Below are 25,783 nucleotides of genomic sequence, written 5' to 3' on the forward strand. Positions count from 1 at the left end.
CACAAATGTACAAAGCTGAATGAGTTTCAGAGCAGTGACCACACCAGGATGGCAACATGACGACTAGAGCCGCACATGAGAAGCATGCCTTAGAACTTGCTCCAGCCGCCAGCTGTTCACGCATCAAAACTTAATGGCAACACCATCTGAAAAAAGACCGCAAAACTGTCCGAGTCGGGCAACGAAAACTGCATTTAGGCTTACCTATGGCAATTTTGTTTTTAGTGATGTGAACTGATGAATTGATGACCTCATCAATTCAAAATCACTTAATCTAAGCTTTTGCTTTATACTTCAATAAACTGATGTTTTGACACCATGAGAACACTCCCTTTAACTCCAAAAAATTTTCAGTTCCCTTCGAGTTCCAATTATCGAAAGTCGACAGCAAGCTGACCCTTCCCATCAGGTGGTGTGCGAGTAGCCATGATGAAATCAGCTTTAATGCAGGCCCTTCCTCTCTCTCGGCACTTGGATGCCTTACCAACAAAGCCCGTTGAGCGAAATGTTGCATACCCTGCTCTTGGAGTGGTCGTTGAGGTACACCTCGCAGCACACCTGCAGGGCCTTGATGTAGTCGCGCTCCGTCTGCAGCAGCTCTGTCAGCACGCACTGCCGATGGTCACGGAGCTTGCGCCTGCGCGTCATCACTTGTCATGAGATTAAACCAACTTCATTCATGCTACCAGTTCATCAGGTTACATCCACAACGATGCACACAATGAACATGGGTGAGACACAGACAGAGGGCAGGGCAAGTTTCAACCCAAAGGGAACGTTCACTAAGGCTAGCCTGAAGTGGAAACAAGAAAACAGATCTAAGCCCCAGGGAGACTTGATGAACAGGATAACAAAGGCACTGCAAAAACAGACTTCCCATCAAAATGAAGCTTCCCCATCTTTACAAACCACAGGCTGGAGCAGCCACAAACAGCTTCGAGTTGCAAGCGAGAGAGGGATGTCAGCATGTCCCTGTGTACAAGCAGTGGTCCCTGCATGCCACACAACATGCATGCTTGCAATCTCACTGAAGCCCTTTTTACAACAGCTATCAGCCACCACGTTGCTGACACTTCCCTCAGACCTGCCACCTGCTGCTTAGATCTCAGTGCTTCAGTACAACTGACTAGCAACCTTCCAGTGATAGACCAGTGTGACTTGGCATGTGCAAATACCCAATATTTTCACCAACTTTTACTGTATCATTTAATCACACTGCATTTATTATATCGCATCCTACGGTACTGGATTACATTGTGTTATATTAGCATTATTAATTCGCTTCATATTCTATCCATCACACCCCCATGTAATGCTCCAAATGCCCCAATAGGGGCCTTTAAGGTAAAATAAACGATGGTGATGATGACCTAGTACTTTTACATCAAGAGCCGCTTTCACTCTTGTCGTCTATTCAGACAACTCTACCACACACTCATGTTGTGCAAAGTGTGTGAGCCTGAGAGCACTGAGCTACATAATTCCTACCTCTAAAATATTTACTCTGAGATCAAATCTTAAGTCTTATAAAAGTCCACTCTCCGCACCAGTTTGAGTGCACCTTAAAGACAGCCACTTCTATACAGTCTAAGGGTGTGAAAACAAAGAAATAAAAAGCACTGACCGCCTTTCCTCATCCTTGGCTGCCGAGTCGTTTGCCGTTCCAGTCCGACTTGTGGAAGCTTCCTGTGACGGCACTCCGTCAACGTGGTCACGAGCCGTGGTTTGGGCCACTCCAGATGACGCATCTGGAAATTATAGCAAAGTGGAACTGCGGCAAGAATTTCGTTCATAAGTTATCAACAAGCCTACATGATAATCTGAACTGGAAAGGGACTGAAATTTGTTCGAATCACATGAAGTTAGAAATAAGGCAAGCCTTTTTCACATACTTGAAGTTAGTGGGCATCAACATCAACCTCAATGCATCAGCTCAAACTAAACGGATGTTTGAACTAAAAAAAAAGTTGAAATCAGCAAGGGTTTCACAGTAAGTGTCACCCCAGACATAGTAGAGATACCACTCTGGGAGGTGCTGGTGAGTGAGGTTACTAACACAGGCAAGCCTTATACCTCTCACTCCATCAAAATTAAAAAGCGGACCTCCGGCCTCACTACTACGTAGCAGAAACTCCTCAGCTGCAGTTTCTATTCAATGCACATAGTTTTGTTAAATTCGCACAGTGGACTGGTGATTAACTGGGTTCATTTAGCACTGGGCTATATGTGGTTGAACAATAAGGATAGGGAAGAGCCTAATAAAAGTCTGTCAAGAGTGTATTCAGTGTCGACAGGGTGAAACAGGAGTTGTCTACTTGGAGTTCAGGTTACAGGTGAGGTGGAGGCCAGGACCTCGGACACATGCTCCTTATAGCAGTGCTCTGTCGCTTGGGTATTTAAATAGTGCCATCTGTTGACTACTCGACTACTCAAGTAACAGATATCATGACAACTCACCAGATGCTGCCCACGGGTCTGGCGAGGCCAGAGGAACGGGCGGTGCGGACCTGTTCGGCAAGGAAGCTATGCTCGTGGACGATGATGTGGGCACGGCGGGTGGCGGTCGGGTAGGCACAGGAGCTTTTTTTGTCACTGCAAGGTGGAAAGACAAAATAACAAGGAATGATTCAAATGAACCTAACCTACCAGGGCTGAGAAATGGAGTCTTACTTCTCGACGATACTTTCAACTCTTTGGCAACACAATGCTTTCCAGTTTTTCGCAGCCACATTAAGTTTTAGACGATGTTGATCATGTTCTAGCTGCCCTGAAACTGCACTAAATAAATATGATGCACTGATTTCCAGTCATCATAGGGAAAGGAGGTGCCACTATCTAGGCGAGTTTCATGCATCTAGGAGTGCTTCATCCACAATAGAGTGCCTAGAAATGTAAGCATCGTATCTGGCTTGGCTGGTGTTGGGCCTGAAAAATGAATTTGGCTGCAGAACTGTGCCTACAGGATTCAGGAAATCATGTATCCTAAACAATATTAATTCAAATGCAAAGTGACAATGCCATTGCGGTCATAAAACCTCAAAGGCCGTCATTCGTACTGGTTTCAGGATTTCTGAAAGGCGCTTCCTGGAGGTTTGCCTAGCCACTAAATATACATTTCAGGCCAATTATTAACCAAGCCAAACAAAAAGTTTACACTTGCTGGCATTCCTGCAGCAGATGAATAATCACGCCATCACTATGTATTCCTCTAAACAACTTATGAAACTCTAACCAACAACCACAGCCTTGAAGGTGGAGTAAAGGTAGCGGACATCCCACACCAACAATCCCAATGTCACGCACGACTGCTAAGGCTGAGGCCACAATATTTAATGGTTTTCAGCTACCTACGAGCCCAGTTGAGGGATAACTTTTTATCTTCAATCCCAGTAGATGTAATTGGCCCATAAGAGATACAACCTTCGTGTTGACAAAAAGCGTACTCTCAAGATTGCCTCTCCCCCCTCACATTAATTTTATTTCAGCAAGTTTATTTCTGGCCAGTTCAGTGCCCAGAGAGTTCAAATAAATGCATAAACTCCTGCGCTCACCTGGCTTGACTTCATGAAAACTGGCCACTTCCCTGCAAAAAGAAAACAAAAAAGTTAGCAGGGCAGTTAGTACTGTGTAACGAAAGATTCAGCGAGAGCCATTAGCACTGGGGACTAAAATGCTGTTTATTCATTACTATTTGCCTTCTTATCTGAGCGTGGCGTGCTGCAGTGATGTCATGCGTGACATCACTCCATGCTGGCCAATCAATATGGCACGGTGCTACATCGACAATACCGACGACAGCAATGTCATAAGCAGGAAACATGCCCTTAACAGCTGTCACTGCAAAACGTTTACCTATATCCTGAAACATTTGTGTCAACTGCAGCTCACTTGTGGAAACAGCCTGTACTGACACCTGTCTTGACTTTTCGAGTTTTTTCACCTCAAAAGAGCTCCATTTGCACCAAAAGAAGCCTCTTTGTCATTAGAAAGTAGCAATCCCCCTGCCTAGACCAAATTCAATTCGTCCTGGGTGTCCCTTTGAGATCGAGAAGGAGGGTCACCTCTTAAAAGCCGCGCTGTCGGAACTGGTGAGGGTGTTCGCCCGCCGCAGGGGCGGCAGTGTGGCGTCTGAAGTGCCAGCCTCCCTGCCGGTGGAGCCTCCTCTGTCAACATCAGGAGGGGGCAGACTCTGCGGAGAATCGTTCCCAATGGGGCCAGCTGACGTGGGAGGTGATGCCTCTTCCGCAAGGCTGTGCCAAGGCGGAAGGGTCTTCCTCCGCGGCTGCTCCCCGGCACGGCATATGGGAGCAGAGTTGAAGCGCCCCATCTTCCGCAGTCCAACGTCAACGGCCTCCAACGAGGAGGAGGAGGGCCTCACCATCTCCTCGACGAAGGAGGTCGGGCAAATCCCGGTGCGTCCATCGCGCGACCTTGCCTGCAGAGACGGGTGGAATGCGGTTTTGGACAGTGCTCTCAAGCAACCCACAATTGTGGGCACACATTTCCCCTGCATACTTTGTGCTAAGCACCCCAATGACACAATCAGTAACACCCGTCAAAAGTCCAAATCCTAGAGAGAGGAAGACAACATTTCCACGCAACAGAAGTAAATATTGACACGATACTCGACACGCATTATTTTATGTAATTACTTGAACTGTGCAATCAATAAATACAACAGAGCAGCCAAAACAACAAACAACACTGTCGTGCGCCAGACCACACATCAACAGGTGACCAACAGATGACCCTAGACATGCTCTGTGCACTGCAAGCTTGGCCCACGTGTACGATCCTGTGGCTCGCAGTGTGCGGTCACGTTTTCTCAACAGCCGACTACTGTCCTTGTAAGTAATGTAAATACTTCGACAATGTCCACACGTTCACTTCTTTGATACTGTCATAATTCCCTAAGCACAACACTTTCAGCCTTTCCCAGAACCGCGCCTTCCAAAAAAATTTCTTACGAGCTGTGCCATTTTCCATGTGTGTCTAATAAAAAAAAGGCTAAAAAACAGCCTAATCTCCAGCTGATTTCCAAAAAGGGACCACTTACTGTAGCTACGGGAGGAGCAAACAAAGGACTTAATGGTTATCAAATTCGCAGCCGTCGCCGCAAGTGGTTATTTAAAAGTCAAGCCTGCGAAGTCTCAAGAAAATAGCTTCTTGAAAAAGATTGTCTACATGAAAGAAGCTAGCCTCTCCTTAACTTAGAATATCCCCAAAAGGCACCAACAGGTGGCAGTTTCACTGAATTTGATATGCTGATCAGCTCAGGTACTTCAGGCTTCGATGGCAGATGCTGCGGCTAGCAACATCTTTTCCTTCCATTGCTATCTTATTCATAAATAGCCACTAACGACAACATCAGAGAAAATCTACACACCAATGAGATCATGATTCATGCAACAGTACCAATGACATGAGACTATGCTAACCTGGTACCAGTCATCGTTGACCTTGCCAAGCAGAACAATGACCTCACCGGCAGACAGTGCAAGATCACCTTCAACGCTCGCCGGGAAGTCGAACAACGCTCGTCCAAAGCACGCCCCCGAAGGGCTGGCTACGTCTGAAACCGTGCCGCTTTGACCCATCGAGGAAGTAGCTCCCGCCGAGTCGGCACAGTCAACGATGATGTCAACGTATTCCGTCGGAAACAGGCCCACCCGACCGTTGAGTTCTCCTTCGGTCCACTCGTCGTCAACGTGACGAATAAGCGTTACAAGCTCACCCTTTTGAAATGACAGCTCGTTGGGATACTGGGCGACAAAGGCAAACTTGGACCGCGCGTACGGTAGAAGACCCGAGTTGAGGCTGTGATAGCCGCTGACGTCCGAGGATGATGTCATTCCGTTCAACACGACTCCATTGAGGTTCTCGGCACCGTCCCCTTGGCCCAAGGTGGAAGTCCGCTGTGACTTCGGGGGTGCCGAGGTGCTCCCGGGCAGGTGTCCGTTGAGGCAAGACACAGGTGGCTGGGACGTCTTCGCCGGGATGGTGGTCTTTTCCTTGTCGGAGAGGAGGGTGACGAAGTTTCGGGGAAACTTGCCAGACCTACCATTGCACTCGCCCCTGGTTCAGAGATAGCAGAACAAACAAAGCACCAAGGTTCAGCTCTGACAAGGCAACAAAATAATGGGCTAAAAAAACATTGATTAACCGGCCACTTCAAAATTAAAAATTTGAGATTCCCACGAAAGTACCGCATTTACTTGCTTAATTTGTGCACCCCTAATTTATTACGTTGGCTCATAAAAAACTTCAGTTAACACATTTTACGCTCCCTGCTGCGCCATACCACCAGCATGCACATGGGTGCGTGCAAGGCATGCATGGGAAGGTCGGTGCGGTTACTTTGCTGTGTGCAGCTGCAAAAGGTGCAAGGGGAAGCCACTCTCACTCCCAAGACCAAGCCACAGCTCCCCAAAAGATTTATTCTGTAATTTTGTGACTGCGGGTGTACCCTGACTGCTTTCTGCTTTTTTTTTGTGTGGTTGCTACACTCTCAAGCTTTTGTTGCTAGCTGGGGAGACAGGTAGAAAGAGGAGACAACTCATGACAATAACACCCCACTGTGGTCCATATTTACACTGCGATCAGAGGCCTTTCAACCCTTTGACTACTGCGGACGAACTGCACTCATCATGGCAAGATGCAAAAGTAGGACTGGTGAAGACCTCAGGTGATCGTGAATAGAAAGAAACCTTGCTGCAAGCTGCTGACGAATCAGGCTCGTCAGCTTACTTCCAGCTTTGACAACGTAGACGAGAGTGAAACAAGTGTTCCACCTGGTGGCATTTTGAGCATTAGCCAGCCAAACAAATGAACTACAAATGATGCTCTTTGCTAGCAATGGTGACAGCACAGAAAAGGACAGACAGCTGGCATACAATTCACACCCTTTTTTGGCCACTGCCTGCCATAGTGACATAGCCATAGTGCTAACGACTGCACTATACTAGTAGTGCACTCGTGCCCCGTTAATTAACTCTTTCCTTACCATGAGGAAAATGACCATTTTTTGTGGGTTTCAGTAGCTTTTTTTTTTTTCTGTAAAAACTACTGCATTCAATGCGATACATCAAAGCACACTAAATAACGGCACTTTTTAGGCATACAAGTTTGAATAATGAATTGCGCACGGGAACAGAATATTTTATTTGCCAAAAACAAGATTTTAGGCTATGAGGGATGCCGCAGTGAAGGGCTCTGGAAATTTCGACGTCACCACTGCACCTGCCAACTTGGCCATGTCACGTCTGGAGACGTCACTTCTAGCCTGGTGACGTTATTGTGATGACACATCGTCTTGACTAATCACCGATTTTTATGACACATGATGTAGGTTTTTTTTTTCCAATTTGACTTCTAGTCAGTGCGCTGACATCGCACAGTACACAGGGTTTTAGAATTTCTCCTCCAACGAAATTCAACCGCCACAGCCGAGACTGAACCTGCGTCTTTTGGGTCAGCAGCCAAGTGCCATAACCACCGAGTTACCGCGACAGCGAAGTCGTCGTTGCCCAGCAATGAGCATGGTACCGTGTCTTCGAGTCTTAGTGCGTTAAAAAAAAAAATCCACTTCTGGACAAGCAAAAAAAACTACATAGGAAACGAAACTTCGGTTCTCTGATCACAAGCCAGATGCGCAGCAAGCCCTTAAGCAACGTGGTAGGTTTCAAAATCATTGCCCGAAGTCATCGTTAGTGGGCTAACGATACTCAATGGGCGTCGTAAGTAAAAACTTACCACCCCCCTGTTAATATGAAAATTCCGTTAATATGGACACCAATGTGCACAAAACCTCAACTGCCAAAACTGGACATTTTCCTTTCTGAATATTGAGTACAGGACGCCTGCAAAAGGTAGTGCAAAAACAAAAGTTACTCAATGAAGGCGTTTATTCCTTTTCTGTTGTGTGGTTCCGTGTTTTTTAGTGTCAAGGTGCCTCGTCGAGATGGCGTATTGCACAGGTTGTCTATGAAGGAAACACTCTCGGCAGCGTCTGCAACTTCGGACAATGTGTTCAGCACCTGTCACCCATCTGAGAGCAGAAACATGCTAGCAGTTTCCAAGAGTGGATAGCCGTAGTTGGAGTGATGCCATCACACATCTCGCGGCCCACGAGACAGTGCATTTTTTAAATACACGATAATGAACTTACAAGCTGCAAAAATTTTGTCTTCATTACACACGGCTATGCACAAAAGCAGTTTATTATAATAGTTTTTGTTTCAAAAATGTTTTCTATTGTTTGTATTCAAGACTCATTATTATGAAAAACCTGTTTCACTCAGAAGCCAGAGTGTCTGTGTTGACATGACACGAATTTATATGCTACAGTCAGGGGTTTGACTTTTCGGTTTTTATTTTTTGAAAAACTGCAGAGTTTATTCGGTTTTTATTACAGAACAATAGATTCAGTTTTTCTCTGCACAAATTATTTTCGACGAATGAAATACTGACTTTTTTCAGTGATTTAATGCAACAATTCTGTGTGGTCAAAAGTCACTCCAAGTCTATCTTGGTGTTCTTGTCATCCTGAACCATTTATTTACCAGTAATTAACGTGCAAATGGTAGTACTTGAAGCTGTGCTCACAGAAGAAATTGATACTGTCATAAAAGAGGTACTCAAGTTAAGGCCAGAAGACAAAAATGAAAGCAGAAGCTTATTTCTAAGAACCATGTTGACATGTTATTGTTGGGTTGTCAAGCGGAGTTGAGTGCGAGTGCGGGGCATCACGCAAACTGAATGTTGATGGCAGCGATGGAACTGCCGCTCAACCATCATTTTAGCCAGAACACACATTTTCATGATGCCCATGCGCAGTTTCATGCTAATGTCCTGCAGTTAATTAACCTACTGAACAGACTAACTGCACTAAGCAGGCGTTGATAACAAACATACAGTGCTTAAACAGAAGGCGGCGAGTAGGTGATGCTTCCTGGCCTGAAGAGGCATGTAAGGTAAGCAATACCTCAAATCGCACAACTGCTCTAAACCAATTTTTGAATTTTTTTTCTCTACCATCACTCTACCAATGATACTACCATTGCATCATGCCCCTGGCTTTTCAACTTGGTAAATTTTCAAACTGACTGAGTGTAACTCGTATTCAGCAGCCATACAGCTATGCCTTGAACGCCAAGAATACTGACAGTTTTCGGAAAAAACCGAAATGTCCAACCTCTAGATATAGTACATCTGCTACCCTCTATAGTAGTCTATACCACAACAAATGCAAGAGTAATGATCAGAGCTGAGGTACTACTACGCACCAGAACCAGTCCTTGTCGATGATGCGCTGGATGTGCACAATGTCTCCACTGTGCAGGTTCATCTCGTCATCCAGCTGTGCAGTCATGTCCTGAAGCACCCGTGCCAGGAGGTCAACATCCCGCGACCCCTGGGTTGCACGGAGACTTGCCCCGTCCAGCATCCAGGCGTGCGAGAGTGGGAAGATGCCCTCACGCCCGTCCAGTTGGCCCCGCCACCAGTTGGTGTCCACCGCGGCCAAGCCAACTATGAGGTCACCTGTAGCCAAAACATGATCTGTCGTTCCAGCAATCCGCAGCTAAAATGAATGGCGCATGCATAGTGCGGCAAAGCCAAGGAGTGAAGTGCGAAAACAGTTTGATCAAACATAGGCATTAGTCAGAATAAGCAAGCTACAGGAATTCACCATTATCATTATCATCAGTCCATCAAATGCTTCATCCGCTTATCTTCAAGTAACTCTGTCATGTGCCATCTGTGGCCATTATATTTCTGCGTAATTTCCCCACCTTCTTTCCGCCTAATTACATATTGTATTTGCTCGCATAATTTGCACCCTCGTGTAATTCCCACACCCTTAACTTATGACCAGTGTTTATAAAAAAAAAATTCACAGACTATCCCGTCATCGCGAGCAGATGTAAGGATGAAGCACTGCAGGAAAGGCGCGCCGTAATCTAGGACAGCTCACAGGTGCTGATAGCTGCACACGAGTGTTGGGGAGCATCCCTCATCAGACACTTTTCTTTCCTTATCTTTCTTCATGAGCAGCAACGCGCCCAGATTTCTTTGTCACTTGTTAAGTATGGCGACCCATGACCAGCAATTGCCATGTTCCAAAGAAGAGGGGATGGTACCAACATTTGCTACACAGAATGCTAGCTGGGACTCAACTGTCTCACACAGAGATGTGAGACAGTTACTGCACCATCTCCTTTCCTCAAAAACAATTTCAATCGCCAAGTCCAAGAACAACAAATTGCAATTGCTTACTGGCCGGGCTGATAGATGGCTTCAAGGGACTTGTGCTAGTGGCCATGCTGATGGATGGCTAAATTTGACCTGAGTTCTGGGGTTCGCGTGCGTTATGTAATGACCTCGCGCAGCACTGCCGCCTCACTTATCAAGTGCCACCAGGACAGCGCATGCGCATCCCGAGCTGCAGGGCAGAACTTTGGCTCCTTTGCCCTACAATAGCCTTGCCCATTACGGGACCACAAAGACACTATGCTTGATGCATGCGCTGGTCCGGCAGCAGCGCAGCATGTAAGCACCAATATGTAAACTGAAAGTTTTGCCAAACTTCATGCAGGTTCGCCTTCAAGTTCCCTCTCCGCACTGGCACCAAGGTCACCAATGGTACACCAACAATTGAAGCTAAAAGCAAAAGGATACTTTCTTGAGCTAGTCAGTACATGCTAATCAGGTAAAGACATACCTAGCGTGACGTGACGTGTCTGCCTACTTCTCTTGTCCTGTTTCAGCCATGCTATGCCTTTACCTGATGAGCTAAAAGCATTTTATGCTTGAAAGCTTATCTGCCCCTCCTGATATGTTTACTTTCCTTTATGACTCACTCCATTACATTGTGCACTAAGTGCCCTGCCAATGCCCATTTTGTCGACTTGGACTTGTTCCCTGACCTGCTCTGCTTCCTTCCTGTCTCTCAAACTTACCCCCAATCATTTTCTTGTTCACAGCTTGCTGAATTTTCCTATTTTCTTTTTATTCCTAAACTGAGGACACAACAGGAATGCGTAGGGTACACTTACGGAGCCTAGAGCCAAGCAACATGAACTCTGTTGGAATGTAAGCTAACTAATAATCTTTCACGACCACCAACATCAGAGATGCAAAAGTTGACAGAATAAACATCAAAATGCCACACAGTGTGCTGAGAACAGATCAAGTTTGCTATCACCATTAACACACCTAAGAATGGTATACAAATGAAGGAAGCTGGCAGTCACCGAAACCAAAGAAAGCATAGGGCAATGTTTTTTTTTTTAATTTGTGGTGTTATCAATGGGAAGTTAACAGTGCAATCATTTTCTTGCTGAAAGATAACTGACTACACAGTAGAATAGTTAGAATAAGCACTAAAGTGCAGTTTCATAAAATCTGCCATTCCTATTCTACACTGCAAAAATCTGGATGAGTGCCAGAATCAGCAGCACGTCAAAATAAGCAAGGTACTAAGGCTTAAACTCTCACCAGCGTTGCCTAATATACCCTGTGTCATGATAGGAAAAGACGTGAGAATGGTACTGATCCCTCAACAGGAAAGAAAGGAAAGGAGATGCCTAAACTGCAGCACTTTTGGCACACACTTGAGTTATTTTAATTGCGTATCATCTTGTATAGCAGCCTTTTTATCAATGAAGAAGTTTCTTCCGCACCTCTAAACTTGGCCTTTTGAAATAAGACGCTGTTAAATGGCCCCAGTGAATTTAAAGCCTAAACTGAGAACGGCAAAATATATTTTGACGTCCACAATGGTTGAACAACACAGCCCTACTGGGCTCTCATTCTCATGCGTTGTTCGTAAAACACGCTTGCGACAGTCTCTAATCCTAGCGGCCTGCCACTAAAAAAACAGCAGCGCACTGTGACAGCTTCCAATCACTCACACAACTACCTGTACAGTCAGCATAACGTGAGGTCAGTGAACCACTCTGTTGTAATCCAAAGAATTATACATTTTTAACTTCTTTTTTCCTAATAATTTTTCTGGGCAAGTCAAATAAACCACGCTACAAAGTGCTCTAGTTTATGTTTTGATGCCATTTATAATGTTTCTCCACTTCTTTCCACTTATTCCTCAGCTAAAACAATAAATCCGGGTTCAAAGTAACACCCTGCATGACTATCAACCTGCATGTGGGCACATAAGCCTCTGTTTTTATCACACAGTGGGAGACAAACAACACATACCAAGAGATAAGATAATGCAAAGTGAATGCCACTACTTGTTTGCTTGCGTGCCTCTAGGCGTGCGAACACACCATGCCACCCCAGCATTGCAAGCAGAGCAACCATGGATGGCACATCCTGAAGAGAACGTCAGGCCAAGCAGAGCCACCTTTTCACCAGTTGGTGTACCGACAACAATAGTGTGCCAAAAAAGGAAGTTTGGGGCTATAAGGAAGGACGCGAGGCACTGTGCTAATTACAGGTTAATTTCAAAATTCCTTTTTCCTTTACCATCTCAATTTGCCGAGAGGCTAATCACCCCCACTCGTTTTTATCACCGTGCGTTGTAGTAATGATACCAGAGTCTCAAATCAGCAACATTTTCATATATCTTTCTTTCTGGTAGCTATATCCACAGAGGCCCATTCATACTAACAACTGACCTCCCACAAAGAAAATACTTATCAGAGTGATCAGTATTCATCACCACCCATCCGAGCACAGGAATATGCAAAGCACATACTCATTGGCGAGTTGGTTCTGTCTGCCATTTATTTCTGGTGCGTTTTCGTAATAACCATAATAACAGGCACACGGCTACAAATGAAAGCTACACAGCTTCTTAACAGTTTTGCAGTTGGAAAAAAATCCTTTCTTTCCTAAATTATTTAAATGAGCAAAGAAGGGGCAGAAAAAGGTTGGAGATTGAGGCCATGGAAAGCACGCACGTCTTGCAGAAAGGTCAGTGAGCATCATCTGAGTGAACATCTGTGAGTTTATCTTCAAGGGCTTGCTGCAGGAAGAGTCTGGAGAAGGGGAACAAGTGAGCTCTAGTGACAGCGGGCCAGGACCGGGGCTGTGTAGTCTAAATCTTCCTTGTCATTCTGGTTCTCAGGCTGGCATTAGCATTGTAGCAAATTAAAACGATGAAGCAATGATTATATTTCAGTTTTTCATGCCTCACGTCACCTATACTGCACTTCTACATCACAGCCATTGCTTGGCTGTTGAAGCCAGAACCGAAAGAGCTTGACAGAGGAAATTATAAATTATAAATAGTTTAGCAGGTGTAGGTAAATGCCACGTGGTGATCCATGCATACTATTAAGCATGATAACGAAGAAAAAAAAACATGCAACTAAAATTGTGGAGTCTATACTTTTCATGTTTCCATTCTGTGTTTCCTTATCTGAAAGTGCTTCTCCCTAGCTTTCTATGTTTCAGTGCGAAAGCCCTTCTTCAAGAGGTCTAAACAGCTCAGTGTTTGTGTGAAGCTTGACTTTGACACTGGCCTTGGCTGAACGATTAATAAAATAAAATAAATATTGCCGCAACTGGGATTCAAAACGGTGGCGGCACGAACAAATCAGCTTTGCTGGCCACCCCATGAGAGCACTATGCTATCGCTGCTGCCGATCACGCCTCCTGTTAAGCTGCAACACACTCTCGCACTGTGGATCGGACATTGTCGTCTTCATCAACTAATACTACCATCGAACCAATATTGTCGCATAGCAAAACCATGAGCCAACCAGGCTAAAAAAACGTGCTTTCGCAAGTCTACTCGATTTATCTAAGTTAAAACCCTACTACTTTCTTTTTTAACCACTAAGAGCTTTTAAATAGTTGACATTCAGTTTAAAACATCACTTTTTTTTTTTTTTTTCAACAGCATACTCACCACTCCGAAAGCTCAGATCACCCGGCACATTGGATGAGAAATCCGCTGTGGCTGCAAAGAGTTCCTGGCCGGGTAGCAGCTGCGGCGCCTTGACCTCGACCACAAACGCTGAGGGAAACTTGCCCTGCTGGCCGTGAAGGTTTCCTAAGGTCCAGTGCTTGTCCACGGTAGCCAGGACCTGAACAGAAGGTTTGCAAAAAAAATTTGCATTCCTTGTGTTGCTTGTGAATTAATGAACTGTTGTCAGCTGGACTAGCATGTCTCAACATAGCATTTATCAAAAGGTGTTCACTGTAGATGTGTCTATGTACGTCACAACAATTGGAGCACATTCAGCACTGCTGGCAAGCACCAATCTTCTCTTCATAATCAAAGCCCTTTCCTCCTTACAACGCTTAGCAGCACTGTGCGGCGTGCCTGTGTATGCAATATGCTTGCTGCGATAGTTACTGTGTCATCGCTCTCCTCCTAACCTCTGCCTTGCAGCGCCAAGCCCAAGTCAGTGAGGATAGGCACAGGACTTCCTATTACAACAGCAGGCCTTTCCCCTGCTCATAACCGCCTCCTCGTTGTAATTCCGAGTGCAAGCAATCTAGAGTGTCCGAGTGCTGATGCGCCTTTCTCCTTCGCACGGCTGTCTCCCAGTTAACATACCTTTCCTCCCTTACTGGCGATTTTCACAATCCAATATAGCAGGGCTACAGAGATCTGTTTCTGGGGTCAGCCTAGGCAGAATCACACGTCTTAAAATTTCATGACAAACTAGTGCCTGTTTGTCGATGATAGCAACCGTGTGCGAGTGAAACAGTCTCCTTTCTTGAAGGTGTAGAAGAAATAAATGAGAGACAAAGAAATATCTGCTCTCTGGTGCTTGAAAAAGGCCTACATGAAAGCAGAAACCTGTCAGCAGTGGACGTGCCACATTGGAGGGAATTGAAAGCCCTAACACTGGCGATGAAGGCTCTAATACAATGAGTGAATTACAAAACCAGGTCAGGTAAGCTAGAGCAAGCGATTGCGTATCTGTCATGCTGCTTCACAGAAGACAAGCTAGATAAAGTTGTCCGTCACTGACACAAGGCTGAGCCCTGCTACGATTTTCCATGGTCATGAATTTCTTTAACCACGTGCTGCTGTGAATAAAAGTATAGATTTATAATTGCAGGTGCAAGTGGAAAACGAGAACAATGAGGTCTGCTTTTTCCGCGTACTCCTTGTGCTTTCAGTTGGCTCGTAAGCAGTGGATGGAAGGATTATTTTCGTTCTATGCTATTCTACTTTTACTGTCCACCCGTTTAATTACAACAGCGAGGGCATGGGGCAATTACAGTGAAAACAGAATCGGAATGAAATGGTATCCCAATCAAGGAATTACATCACCCTCCCCCTCGACGCTGCTCTGCGCACAGCGATCCTTCTTGGACTAATTAGTGATCCCGCCGCAGTGTAGTGTTGATTTCGTGAAATCGCCAATATAAACCTACCCATATTCTATCAATGCTCTAAATGACACTAAGTGATCCAGGCTGCTATCCATATTGTTTGATGAACACTGAACAGCATCCCAACAGGACACCAATGACACCACCTTGCAAAGAGATGGTGACAGTGGAAGCCACAAGCAATATAGTGAATAAATACCTTCTCATGTTCCGGAACAACTCTTCTCGGCAATGCAGTATACAGGCTAGGCAAGAAAGAGAAGGAGATGGGCTTTTGTCCCCGTGATGTGCTGTTCATTCCTCGGCTCCAAAGCTTACCCCGTTTCACCCCTCCGCACCCCTAGCCCGAACCCTTCATGGCACGGGGACAAAAGCCAGCCTGCTGCCCTTTCCTACCTAGCCTCTGCTGCACACTGCCAAGAAAAGTTGTTCCTAAGTATAGTGGCTCATTGGTGGTTACTATATTCTGGGTGCCAGTCACAACACAATAACCGTTTTTAGCAGGCCGCCACAAGCCTACTTCGTTGCAAAAGTCGCACTCTGTCCCGATAGAGAAGAAAAAGATATGGCTGTTGTTACACAAATGAAAATGATAACTCATCACATAGTACTGCACTGACTGTTCTGGTGCAAAGCTAAGCGTGAGCTGCAGAACAGATGCCAATATGGCCTGCAATCTCTCGCTTGTTAATTGGTGCTGAACCCCGTGTAAAGTAACACTGTTTCACAGCAGGCAAAAAAGCAAAGCCCGGAAGACAGCGCGCACAGCACCATGCCTCTCCTTCTGTCTCCATGATAAATGAGAGTAAAAATAAAAATAAATACAAGCTGCAATATGCTCGAGAGCACAAGTTGCCTTAAAAAGGCTCCATACATCTAAAGATGCTGCCCACGACAGGGTTTTCAGGTAGCTTTACTGGTCATGGAACTGCCCTAAAGTTTCATGCAAAGACAAAACTAACCACAAGAGAGGCACGAGTGTCTAATAGAGGGCAGCAAACTGCCACTGTGCCACAAAATAATGTCTGCACACGGGAAGGGATTGCTGTGTTAGGCATGTCATGAAAAACGTACAAGTGTAAAAACATTAAGCACAGAGAGTAATACATCATTGTCACCCTAACAATAATAATCATCATCAGCCTGACTACGCCCACTGCAGGGCAAAAGCCTCTCCCATGTCTCTCCAATTAACCCTGTCCTGTGCCAGCTGTGCCCACCGTATCCCAGCCTACTTCTTAATCTCATTCGCCCGCCTAACTTTCTGCCGCCCCCTGCTATGCTTGCCTTCTCTTGGAATCCACTTCATTACCCTCAAGGACCAGCGGTTATCTTGCCTTCGCATTACATGCCCTGCCCAGGCCCATTTCTTCCTTTTGATTTCGACTAGGATGTCATTAACCCACGTCTGTTCCCTCACCCACTCTGCTCGCTTCCGGTCTCTTAACGTTGCACCGGTCATTTTTTTTTCCATAGCTCGCTGCGTTGTCCTAAACTTAAGCTGAACCCTTTATGTTAGCCTCCACGTTTCTGCCCCGTAGGTGGGTACTGGTAAGATACAGCTGTTATATACTTTTCACTTCAGGGACATTGGTGAACTGCCATTCATGATTGAGATAACCTGCTGTATGCGCTCCACCCCATTCTTATTCTTATATTTATTCCCCTCTCATGATCCGGATCAGCGGCCACTAAGTAGACATGTTCTCTAACAGCTTCCAGCACCTTGCTACTAATTTTTAACTGCTGTTTACTTGCATTGAACATTACTTTGGTTTTCTGTGTGTTAAATTTTAGACACACCGTCCTGCTTTGCCTGTCTAACTCATTGATTATTCTTTGCAGTTCATCTCCTGAGTGACTCAGCAAGGCAATGTCACCAGCGAATCACAAATTACTTCGGTATTTTCCATTAACTCTTATCCCCAACAGTTCCCAATCCAGGCCTCGAAACACCTCCTGTAAACAGGCGGTGAATAGCATTGGCGAGATTGTGTCTCCCTGCCTGACACCCTTCCTTATTGGAATTTTATTGCTGACTTTATGAAAGGATATAAAATAATAAAGCAATACAATTAGGCGGTACAGTTTTTGTTTTTAAAACATAAAAGACATTTTTAGATGCACATTCTATGCTTTCCCCGTTGGTTTTTTTTTTTTGTTTATGTGTGTGTACACTTTACACGACAAGGATTTGGTCAACTCTGAGGATTGAAAGTTGCAACCTGCAGTCGACACAGCACCATGGCACAGTCACTATAGGTGGTGTACAAAGCTCTCCCAAAAGCGCTATACAAAAGTTGCATGACAAAGAGGAGAGTACCAAAAGACCCTCCTCATGGTGAGGTACCACCTGCTTTAAGTGCATGCAGTGTGCGGTAAGAAACTCATCAATGTTCCTCGACACTTTTCACTTGTTTGCAGAAAACAGCCAAAATGCATGTGCTAAAAAAATGACGATATCTAGCTGCATGATAAACATGCATGCTCTCTGGATTGTTGTGAACACATGGCGAACACATGCGTGATCACTTGCTCTGACTTTTCCACCCCCAAATAGTACACTGCTGAAAGACTACCACAACCTACACAGCAATGTCGAGACAGCACACTCAAGAAATCATGAAGACAGTGGTATGGTGCAGCATCACAGTGGCTTCGGCTGTTCTCAGCAGATGCTGACTGGTGCGACATACTGAAAACCATCGACTCTGAGTCTGAATTAAATGCACAGGTAGAGCAAAACATTTTTACACCAGTGCAGCTACTTCTTGCTGGAATGACAGAACAAATCCACAGACTAACTACAGTCGGATACAACTCAAGAACAAAGCAGCAGATGTCCCCAAAGGATGCTCTCCTGTCGGTGGCTTCCACAGATTTTCATGACACCGCAGTTAATCGAATTAAACAGTGTTTATTCCCCATTCATCTGTCACCTCCCCTGATTTCAAGGTAGCAGGTCCAAGGGGATCAGTCAAGGGGGTACAATCAATCAAAGGGCAGAATCAGCCGACGCCATTGGCTGGAGGGGCTCCTTTGAGGGGCATTTGTCGCTTCGTTCTTGAGTCGTATCTGACTATAGGCACAATGAAATTAGATGCGATTGGTCCTCAGATGATGAACTAAACTAGCGTGCGATGCTCCCCTTCCAGTATGGGAGATGAAAAAACAGAACACGGGTTACACAGTCACTGCCCCTGAAAACACTATGCTTTGGCAAAAACATAAAGGCAGGTGGAAATTATTTGTGAAAGTATAAAAAATACTGCTAACAACAAACACCCATTATCAATCACTGAATTGTACTGTACTAACAATGAATTAAAAATAAATACAACTGAACGGGGAATTCACGTAATGTATGTGACATAAGATTTAGTGCCACCTGTGAAGGGTCACACTACCCTCGTTTATGAGCCATACAACAATAAGTCAATGACCCATTAGTGTGACCTTTTGGTCATATGACACGACCAATGATGGTCGCACGATTTTTTGTGGAAATAGAAAAATATATGTGTACCATGCTTTCAACCCTACTTCCTTCTATTAGCCACATGAACTTATTCATGTCAAGAGACCAGCACAGAGGCAAAAGACACAAAAAGAAATGGGCACAAGAGAGACTTCTTCCATCCTGTGCGCATGCTGTTTTTTCAACATGGTTTCGCATCAAACAGACACAGACAAATTTACTGAGGTTGTCTAAGCGCTTTTTCACTGTGTAACCAATGTTGCTGAAATTGCAATGCGTTTCTGCAAACATTTATCGGTTTTGGCCCTGACATTGAGCACAGTTTTGCAGGCACAGCTGTTATATTCTTTACAATTGCTTGCCAAAACTCCAGTATTCAGACTGCCCTTCATGACTGATAACTAGGTTTCGAATTTTATTTATGGTTCAGGGGCTTTAACATCCCAAAGCGACTCAGGTTATGAGGGACGCCGTAGTGAAGGGCTCCGGAAATTTCGACCACCTGCAGTTCTAAATTTAACGTGCACCGACATCGCACAGTACATGGGCCTCTAGAATTTCGCCTCCATCGAAATTCGACTGACGCGGCTGGGATCGAACCCGCGTCTTTCGGGTCTGCAGCCGAGCGCCATAACCACTGAGCCGCCGTGGCGGCTCAAATTTGATTTGGTAATCAAACAAAACTAAATGACAAATGCATTCGTACCGCTAACATGAGAAGAAATTTCTGCAGCTTGAAACCACAGCTCAAACACCTACAGGTTACGCCCACGTGCTGTCATATACGCTGCCCGTTTTCAATTCTTATAATAAAGGACCACGCACTTCAGCTGGAATGCCAGCAGCAAGAATTAAACAGTATCAAATGCAGGATAGGAGCGTGTATGATGATATGGTATATGTAGCAGCACTTTTTGAAATACATGAGCATGATACAAGGATTGTACCAAAAGTAATGCAAAAGTTGACGTAAGTCTTCATTACCCAATACACATCTTTCAAATTCTACATGTTTCCACAGTAACTCCTACTTTATAATAACCACTCGTTTTCTTGCAGGTAGCTTATAGATTTTTTTTCCAGGTAAGTAATGAATCTTTTTGCACTGCGTGTAGCTAATGTTCCAAGGAGAGGCAACTGGCTGCCATGGTGCTTTTGACAAAAGGAGGAGGCTGTCAGACATCGACAAAAGGCTACTGAATGTTTGCAGAGATATTACACCATTGACAATAAGAGCAACATGCTTAGATGGATTAAGAAGCTTAACCAAGGAACACCATTGTTGAAGACAAACGATACAGTGAGAGAACATCAACTGCGACCACTGACAGAAATTATCAGCGAGCAGACAAATTGATGCTGGTCCAAACGTAGTGCTCAAGATGGAGACTACACTGAGTAGTTGCTCTGCAAGAGCATCAAATTTGAATGACGCATATCAGTTAATAATGAAGTTACACCAACTTTTGCATTACTTTCGGTACAACCCTCGTAATTATTGCAAAGCCCCTAACCACTAAATCTGGTTGATAAAAATGCTTTTCTACTCTTGTTAGTGCAACCACACACTTAAAACCCTCTCGTGAACAAGTATATGTCCCTTGGTACAAATGGTCCGTTTAGCAGGAGGCTACACATTTCCTACCGTGCTCCAGTAATAAATAACTGTATACTGGCACTACCTTTACAGTGTGCTCCACAACCCTGGGCGGAAATTACCAGCCATCAATCATATATATACAGCACACAGGCTATTTCGCCTTTACAGGGCAAAACCAACTGATTCAAGTCCGTTTGATAGAGCTGACTTCTCTTGCCGCGAGCAGCTACTATCGTCTGCGTTGGCAGTGGTTTCAAAGAGTCTTGTTCACTTTGCGGCCTTGGATTCATAAAACTCGTCGAGCAAACAATGAGGCTTTTGTTTTCCTCGAGAAAAAGAACAAAAAAAAAGACAGGAAAATGCTCACGAGCAAGAAACAAAAAACAAATTCTGCCTTGGGGGGGGCCGGTGTCAACCGCCGCTCAGACGCTCACATCCGAATTCCAAGGGGCATTCCTCAGACGATGCGAAACCCAAGCTGCCTCCTACTAACACCTCCGTAGCACGGTTCAGGTCGTTTAGCAGCGCCAGGGCACTATAAGGGCGCACTAGACCGGAAAAATGTGTCCTTTCCGTCGTAAAACACAGAGCTGGCACATAATAAGCAGAGGGAGGGGCTGGCGAGCAAAGCAAGTGCGCACTTGCGGCCAACGTTCGCCTAGCTGTACTACACCCGCCAACAATTTGTTTTTTGTTGGTTCCGCTCAGAGCGTACTATACACATGCGAAACCACGAATGCCGGTTTATTCCTGCTTCCGGGTGACGGACCGTGAATGAAGACCACCAGAACACGCGCCACTTCGATTCTAAAAACATCAGAAGATGGCCAGCGGCGTTCGCAAACACTAACTGCAGACTGCATAACCTCGTTATTTAGTGCCACCCATCGCTACATGCCTGCGTTGCGAACTACTCAGCAGAAAGGAAAATCTACGACGTCGATCGTAACAGGTCAGCGAAAGAGACAAAAATGCGGTAACGAAAATAAAAGGGAGAATGAAATAACTCACGAGCACCCCTTCTGCAAGCCGAAACCACTTTTGAGCGCGCGCGGTTACCTTTTTAAGCGAGCAGGTTCTGAAGCCCAAACTGCGATCAGCTGACCGCGGGGACAGCCGGGAGACAGCAGAGGGGGAGAGGTCCTCACCTGAATCAGATCGCCGTTCTTGATGGAAAGCTCCCCCTCGAGACCAGAGTGGAAATCGTACAGCGCCTTCACAACACAGCCGGGCTCCATCGCGTCGGTTTCCTTTCAATGCACGGCTCACGACGACGTTCGGGCCAGGCACATTCCAGTCGCAAATTGGCAATTCTCGCCGGCGACACTTTTTTGTTGTTGTTGTTGCCTTTATCGCCTCTGACAGCTGTCGCAGCGGGCCACCGGTGTCCGAACAGCCGGACGGCGACGAGTGAAAAGCAAATAAGCGAGCAACGAAACACGCCGAGTGGATGGATGGTTGTTCGAGTTCAGAAACCAGCCGAGCTGCGAAGTGCACGGTCGCGATTGGCTCCTCGAAACGCGGTCGCACAGCTGTGCCGGTTGTTCTTCGAGGACGGCGCTGGCGTGAGAATTCTTCGGTTGTGGCCTCGTTACGATAACGAATGGGTGCTGTTTGGGCAAATCGAGGTATCATCGCGGAATACTAAACGCGCCATTGCAGAAACGCATCGTTCAAATAAAAAAAACAAACAGATAACGATTGCAGCGCTCCCTAGGGAGCGGTTTACATCAGCGCCCATATTTTCCCTCTACATGCGAAAACTCGCTTCGTCCATGCTCGCGAGCGAATTTTCGGGAATTTTCGCTTTAGAAGTGTTTCGATGGAGGCGAAACGCAAAAGGCGCCCGTGTGCTGTGCGATGTATGTCAGCGCACGTTAAAGATGGTGGTGGTGGTGGTTTTAAGGGAAAGGAAATCTCACATATCGGCCGACACCTGAACCGTGCCCTAAGGGAAGGGATAAATTAAGGAGGGAGCGAAAGAAAGAAAGAGGTGCCGTAGTGGAGGGCTCCGGAATAATTTCGACCACCTTGGGGTCGTTAACGTGCACTGACATAGCATAGCACACGGGCGCCTTTCCGTTTCGCCTCTATCGAAACGCGGCCGCCCCGGTAGGATTCGAACCCGGGCACTCCGCCTCAGTAGCCGAGCGCCATAACCACTGAGCCAGCGAGGTGGGTAAATGTAGTAAGTGGTTTTTATTAAAATAGGGGTAAACCCCAGGTGGTGGAAATTATTCCGGAGTCATCCACTACGGCACCTAGCTCTTTCCTTCCTTAATTGTTTCACTCTTACCTTCCTCCCTTCCCGTACGGCGCGGTTCAGGTGTCCGCCGATATGCGAGACAGATACTGCGCCATTTCCTTTCCCCAAAAACCAATTTTCAATTGCTCGCGAGACCCGCCGCGGTGGCTCAGTGCTTAGGGAGCTCAACTACTGATCCGGAGCTCCCGGGTTCGAACCCGACCGCGGCGGCTGCGTTTTTATGGAGGAAAAACGCTAAGGCGTCCGTGTGCTGTGCGATGTCAGTACACGTTAGAGATCCCCAGGTGGTCGAAATTATTCCGGAGCCCTCCACTACGGCACCTAGATCTTCCTTTCTTCTTTCACTCCTTCCTTATCCCTTCCCTTACGGCGTGCGGTTCAGGCGTCCAACGATATATGAGACAGATACTGCGCCATTTCCTTTCCCCAAAAAACCAATTATTATTATTGCTCGCGAGCCGGTAAAATCCGAAAAAAAACGCAGAAGAGTAAAGACGTGCTGTCCTGGGAGGCAAGAGCTTTATTTGTTGCACAGGACATTATATGGACATAAAAAGCATATGTAGTCCCAGCTGGGAAACAGCTGAGCTTCATAAATGAAAGCAAGAGAGCAAAGAAAGAAAAAAATAGAGGAGGGAATGAAAATTTGGAGGACGCTTAAGTTTCGTCTATAAGAGTGAGAAGCGACAGCGTGTTGCCAAGGGTCGAGTACATGGAACGGAACGCGCCATCGCCCGTTCGGCGCGACGCGTGGCCCGTTGGACAATTTAAGGAAAGGACGCCTGTCTCACATATTTCGGTGGACAGCCGAGCCGGGCCGTAAGGGAAGGAAAATTAAATGAAAATTGGTTTTAAGGAAAGGAAATGACGCCTATCTCACAATTCTCGCTGGACATCCATACCGCGCTGTAAGAGGAGTGCCAGGAGGACGATTTTTGAGAGGATGCTGAGAGAAAGAAGGAAAACGAAAGTGCCCGGGCCTGCCTACTGACTCAAGCCGAGCGATGCTCGCTGCCGCGTGCAGAAAGTAGGAGAGGATATGAGAGGAAATATAGAAAGAAAAGGCGCCGCGCGCTGATAGGCCCATACGCCCCGGGCCGATCCCGGAGGCAGTGCAATACCGGGCCGACCCGTGCCAGAGTGCGTCTAGCACTCGGCCATATTCCAAAAATATGGTGTCCAAGGACCAGCAGCAGATATTAAATCAAGTATCAGGTCTCTTAAAATGAAGGAGGCTTAAGCTTAGTCTTTATATATAAATTCTTAATTGGTTTTAAGGGAAAGGAAATGGCGCTGTATCTGTCTCATATATCGTCGGACGCCTGAACCGTGTGCCGTAAGGGAAGGGATAAAGGAGGGAATGAAAGAAGAAAGGAAGAGAGAGGTGCCGTAGTGGAGGACTCCGGAATAATTTCGACCACATGGGGATCTTTAACGTGCACTGACATCCCACAGCACACGGGCGCCTTAGCGTTTTGCCTCCATAAAAACGCAGCCGCCGCGGTCGGGTCCGAAACCGGGAACTCCGGATCAGTAGCCGAGCGCCGCCCCAACACACAAACCAGTTTTTGTCGCCGCTTGCGAGCCTGTAGCATGTATGCCATCTTGACGCTCATGTAAGCTGTAAGCAATCTCTGACGATTCTAGACAGTGAAACAACACATCTGGCCATGAAATTGTTGATTTACAACTGAAGGTCCCATTTCAACAAGCAGCAAACCAGAATTGGCTCCCTTCTGGGACCAGCAGATCCCAGTTCAAAACCAGAAGGCTTCCTTCTGGGACCAGTAGATCCAAGCAAAACACCATTGGGTGCCCTGCAGTGATCATTTCAACCAGCAGCAAACCAGATCTACGGCTTCCTTCTGGGACCATGATGAAGCCATTAGAAAGCAGAATCCTAGCTATTAACAAATTTTCACTTGGGGGGAGGGACTTTTGCAGAATTTGATCTACAACACACAAGGTTTCAGTGTTTTCCGTTTCTTCTCACTATCCTCATACCCTTAAGCAAGAACCGAATGCTTGTGAGGCAATAAAAACGTACACCTGATGCTGTCAGCGCAACAGATCGAATGCTCAGAACAACCAATTTTTGGCACATCACCAATTGACTGTAGAATCTCTGTCGCAGCTTCGGCATGCAAGAGCGTTCGGCTGAACGCAAGTTGTTTTCCAGGACGTTGATAAAATCGTAAAATGAGACTGACGAATGTTAAAGGCCCCCTAGGTCCAACTCGTTATAGTTGCCTCAGCTGGAAGTTTTTGGGGTATGTTGCCTTTATCACAGAGACATGCTGTTCTGCCGGAAGTTATTTTTTCGAGTGGTGGGCAGGTCTTCGAGTTTTTTAGTTGTTTGTCTGTTTATTCTATCTTTTATTTAAATGTTTAATTATTTAATTTCGTTTTTGTTAATATTATCATATTTCGCTGTTCAAAAGTGTACTTTTAATGCATATAAAACCTGAATTGAAATGGGCAACTTTACATATATATAAAAATGTACAGATGAGGAGTGATCGACTGCATTAAAAAAGTTTGTTCATACTTTTTCAATGCTAGTAGTAATTATGCTCATGAACAAAGCCCAGTTAATTAACCATTTCTGCTGGAACATGATTGGTTTAGGTTACTGATATTAAACGTTTTAAGGCTGGGTATGAAGCGAACGACCTCAGCCTCACTGTGCTTTACATTTATAACGTCCTGAAATTGAAGTGTTTGTCAGAAATCTGATCTGAGTGCAGGAAGTTGGAGACTTGGGGGAGGGAGGGGGGGGCGCTGCTTCATCCGGAGAAATTCTGGGGGGCAACCGCGACCCCCCCCCCCCCCCTCCCCTCCAGAGTCCCTGGAGCTTCTGCAGGCTTCTCGATGAGCTGTCAACACCCTTCTTAGCACATAGCCTGCAATGTAATATATCAGCCGCGCATCGCTGTGTCGCTCAGCATAGCTGTCATGGCCTACAGCCACTTCCACTTTTTCCGCAGCCACTTTTGCTGTTGAAGGCATCTTGCCCTCGCATAAAAAACGCTGCCTCCAATACAGGCGACGAAACGAACTGAACTGGCTAAAACTGCAACGACGTGTGCAAGGCCGACGCGGCTGAGCAGCTGAGCCAGGC

General features: G+C 45.9%; 1 protein-coding gene across 1 annotated transcript in view; it reads right to left on the reverse strand.

The window, feature by feature from the left end:
* The window catches only part of LOC144111416 (dynamin-binding protein-like), a 48,577-nt gene extending 26,494 nt beyond the window's left edge, over positions 1 to 22,083 (reverse strand). Inside the window, exons 1-9 of the mRNA XM_077644699.1 lie at positions 21,545 to 22,083; positions 13,877 to 14,054; positions 9,285 to 9,540; positions 5,439 to 6,075; positions 4,062 to 4,435; positions 3,552 to 3,583; positions 2,458 to 2,592; positions 1,625 to 1,748; positions 517 to 637 (exon numbers count right to left, since the gene is read on the reverse strand). Coding sequence (XP_077500825.1) covers positions 517 to 637; positions 1,625 to 1,748; positions 2,458 to 2,592; positions 3,552 to 3,583; positions 4,062 to 4,435; positions 5,439 to 6,075; positions 9,285 to 9,540; positions 13,877 to 14,054; positions 21,545 to 21,634 — 1,947 coding nt within the window. The 5' untranslated portion in view covers positions 21,635 to 22,083. The remainder of the gene's footprint in view (positions 1 to 516; positions 638 to 1,624; positions 1,749 to 2,457; positions 2,593 to 3,551; positions 3,584 to 4,061; positions 4,436 to 5,438; positions 6,076 to 9,284; positions 9,541 to 13,876; positions 14,055 to 21,544) is intronic.
* Positions 22,084 to 25,783: the final 3,700 nt, after the last annotated feature.

Source organism: Amblyomma americanum, chromosome 11 (assembly GCF_052857255.1).
Source record: "Amblyomma americanum isolate KBUSLIRL-KWMA chromosome 11, ASM5285725v1, whole genome shotgun sequence".
Taxonomy (NCBI): Eukaryota; Metazoa; Arthropoda; class Arachnida; order Ixodida; family Ixodidae; genus Amblyomma; species Amblyomma americanum.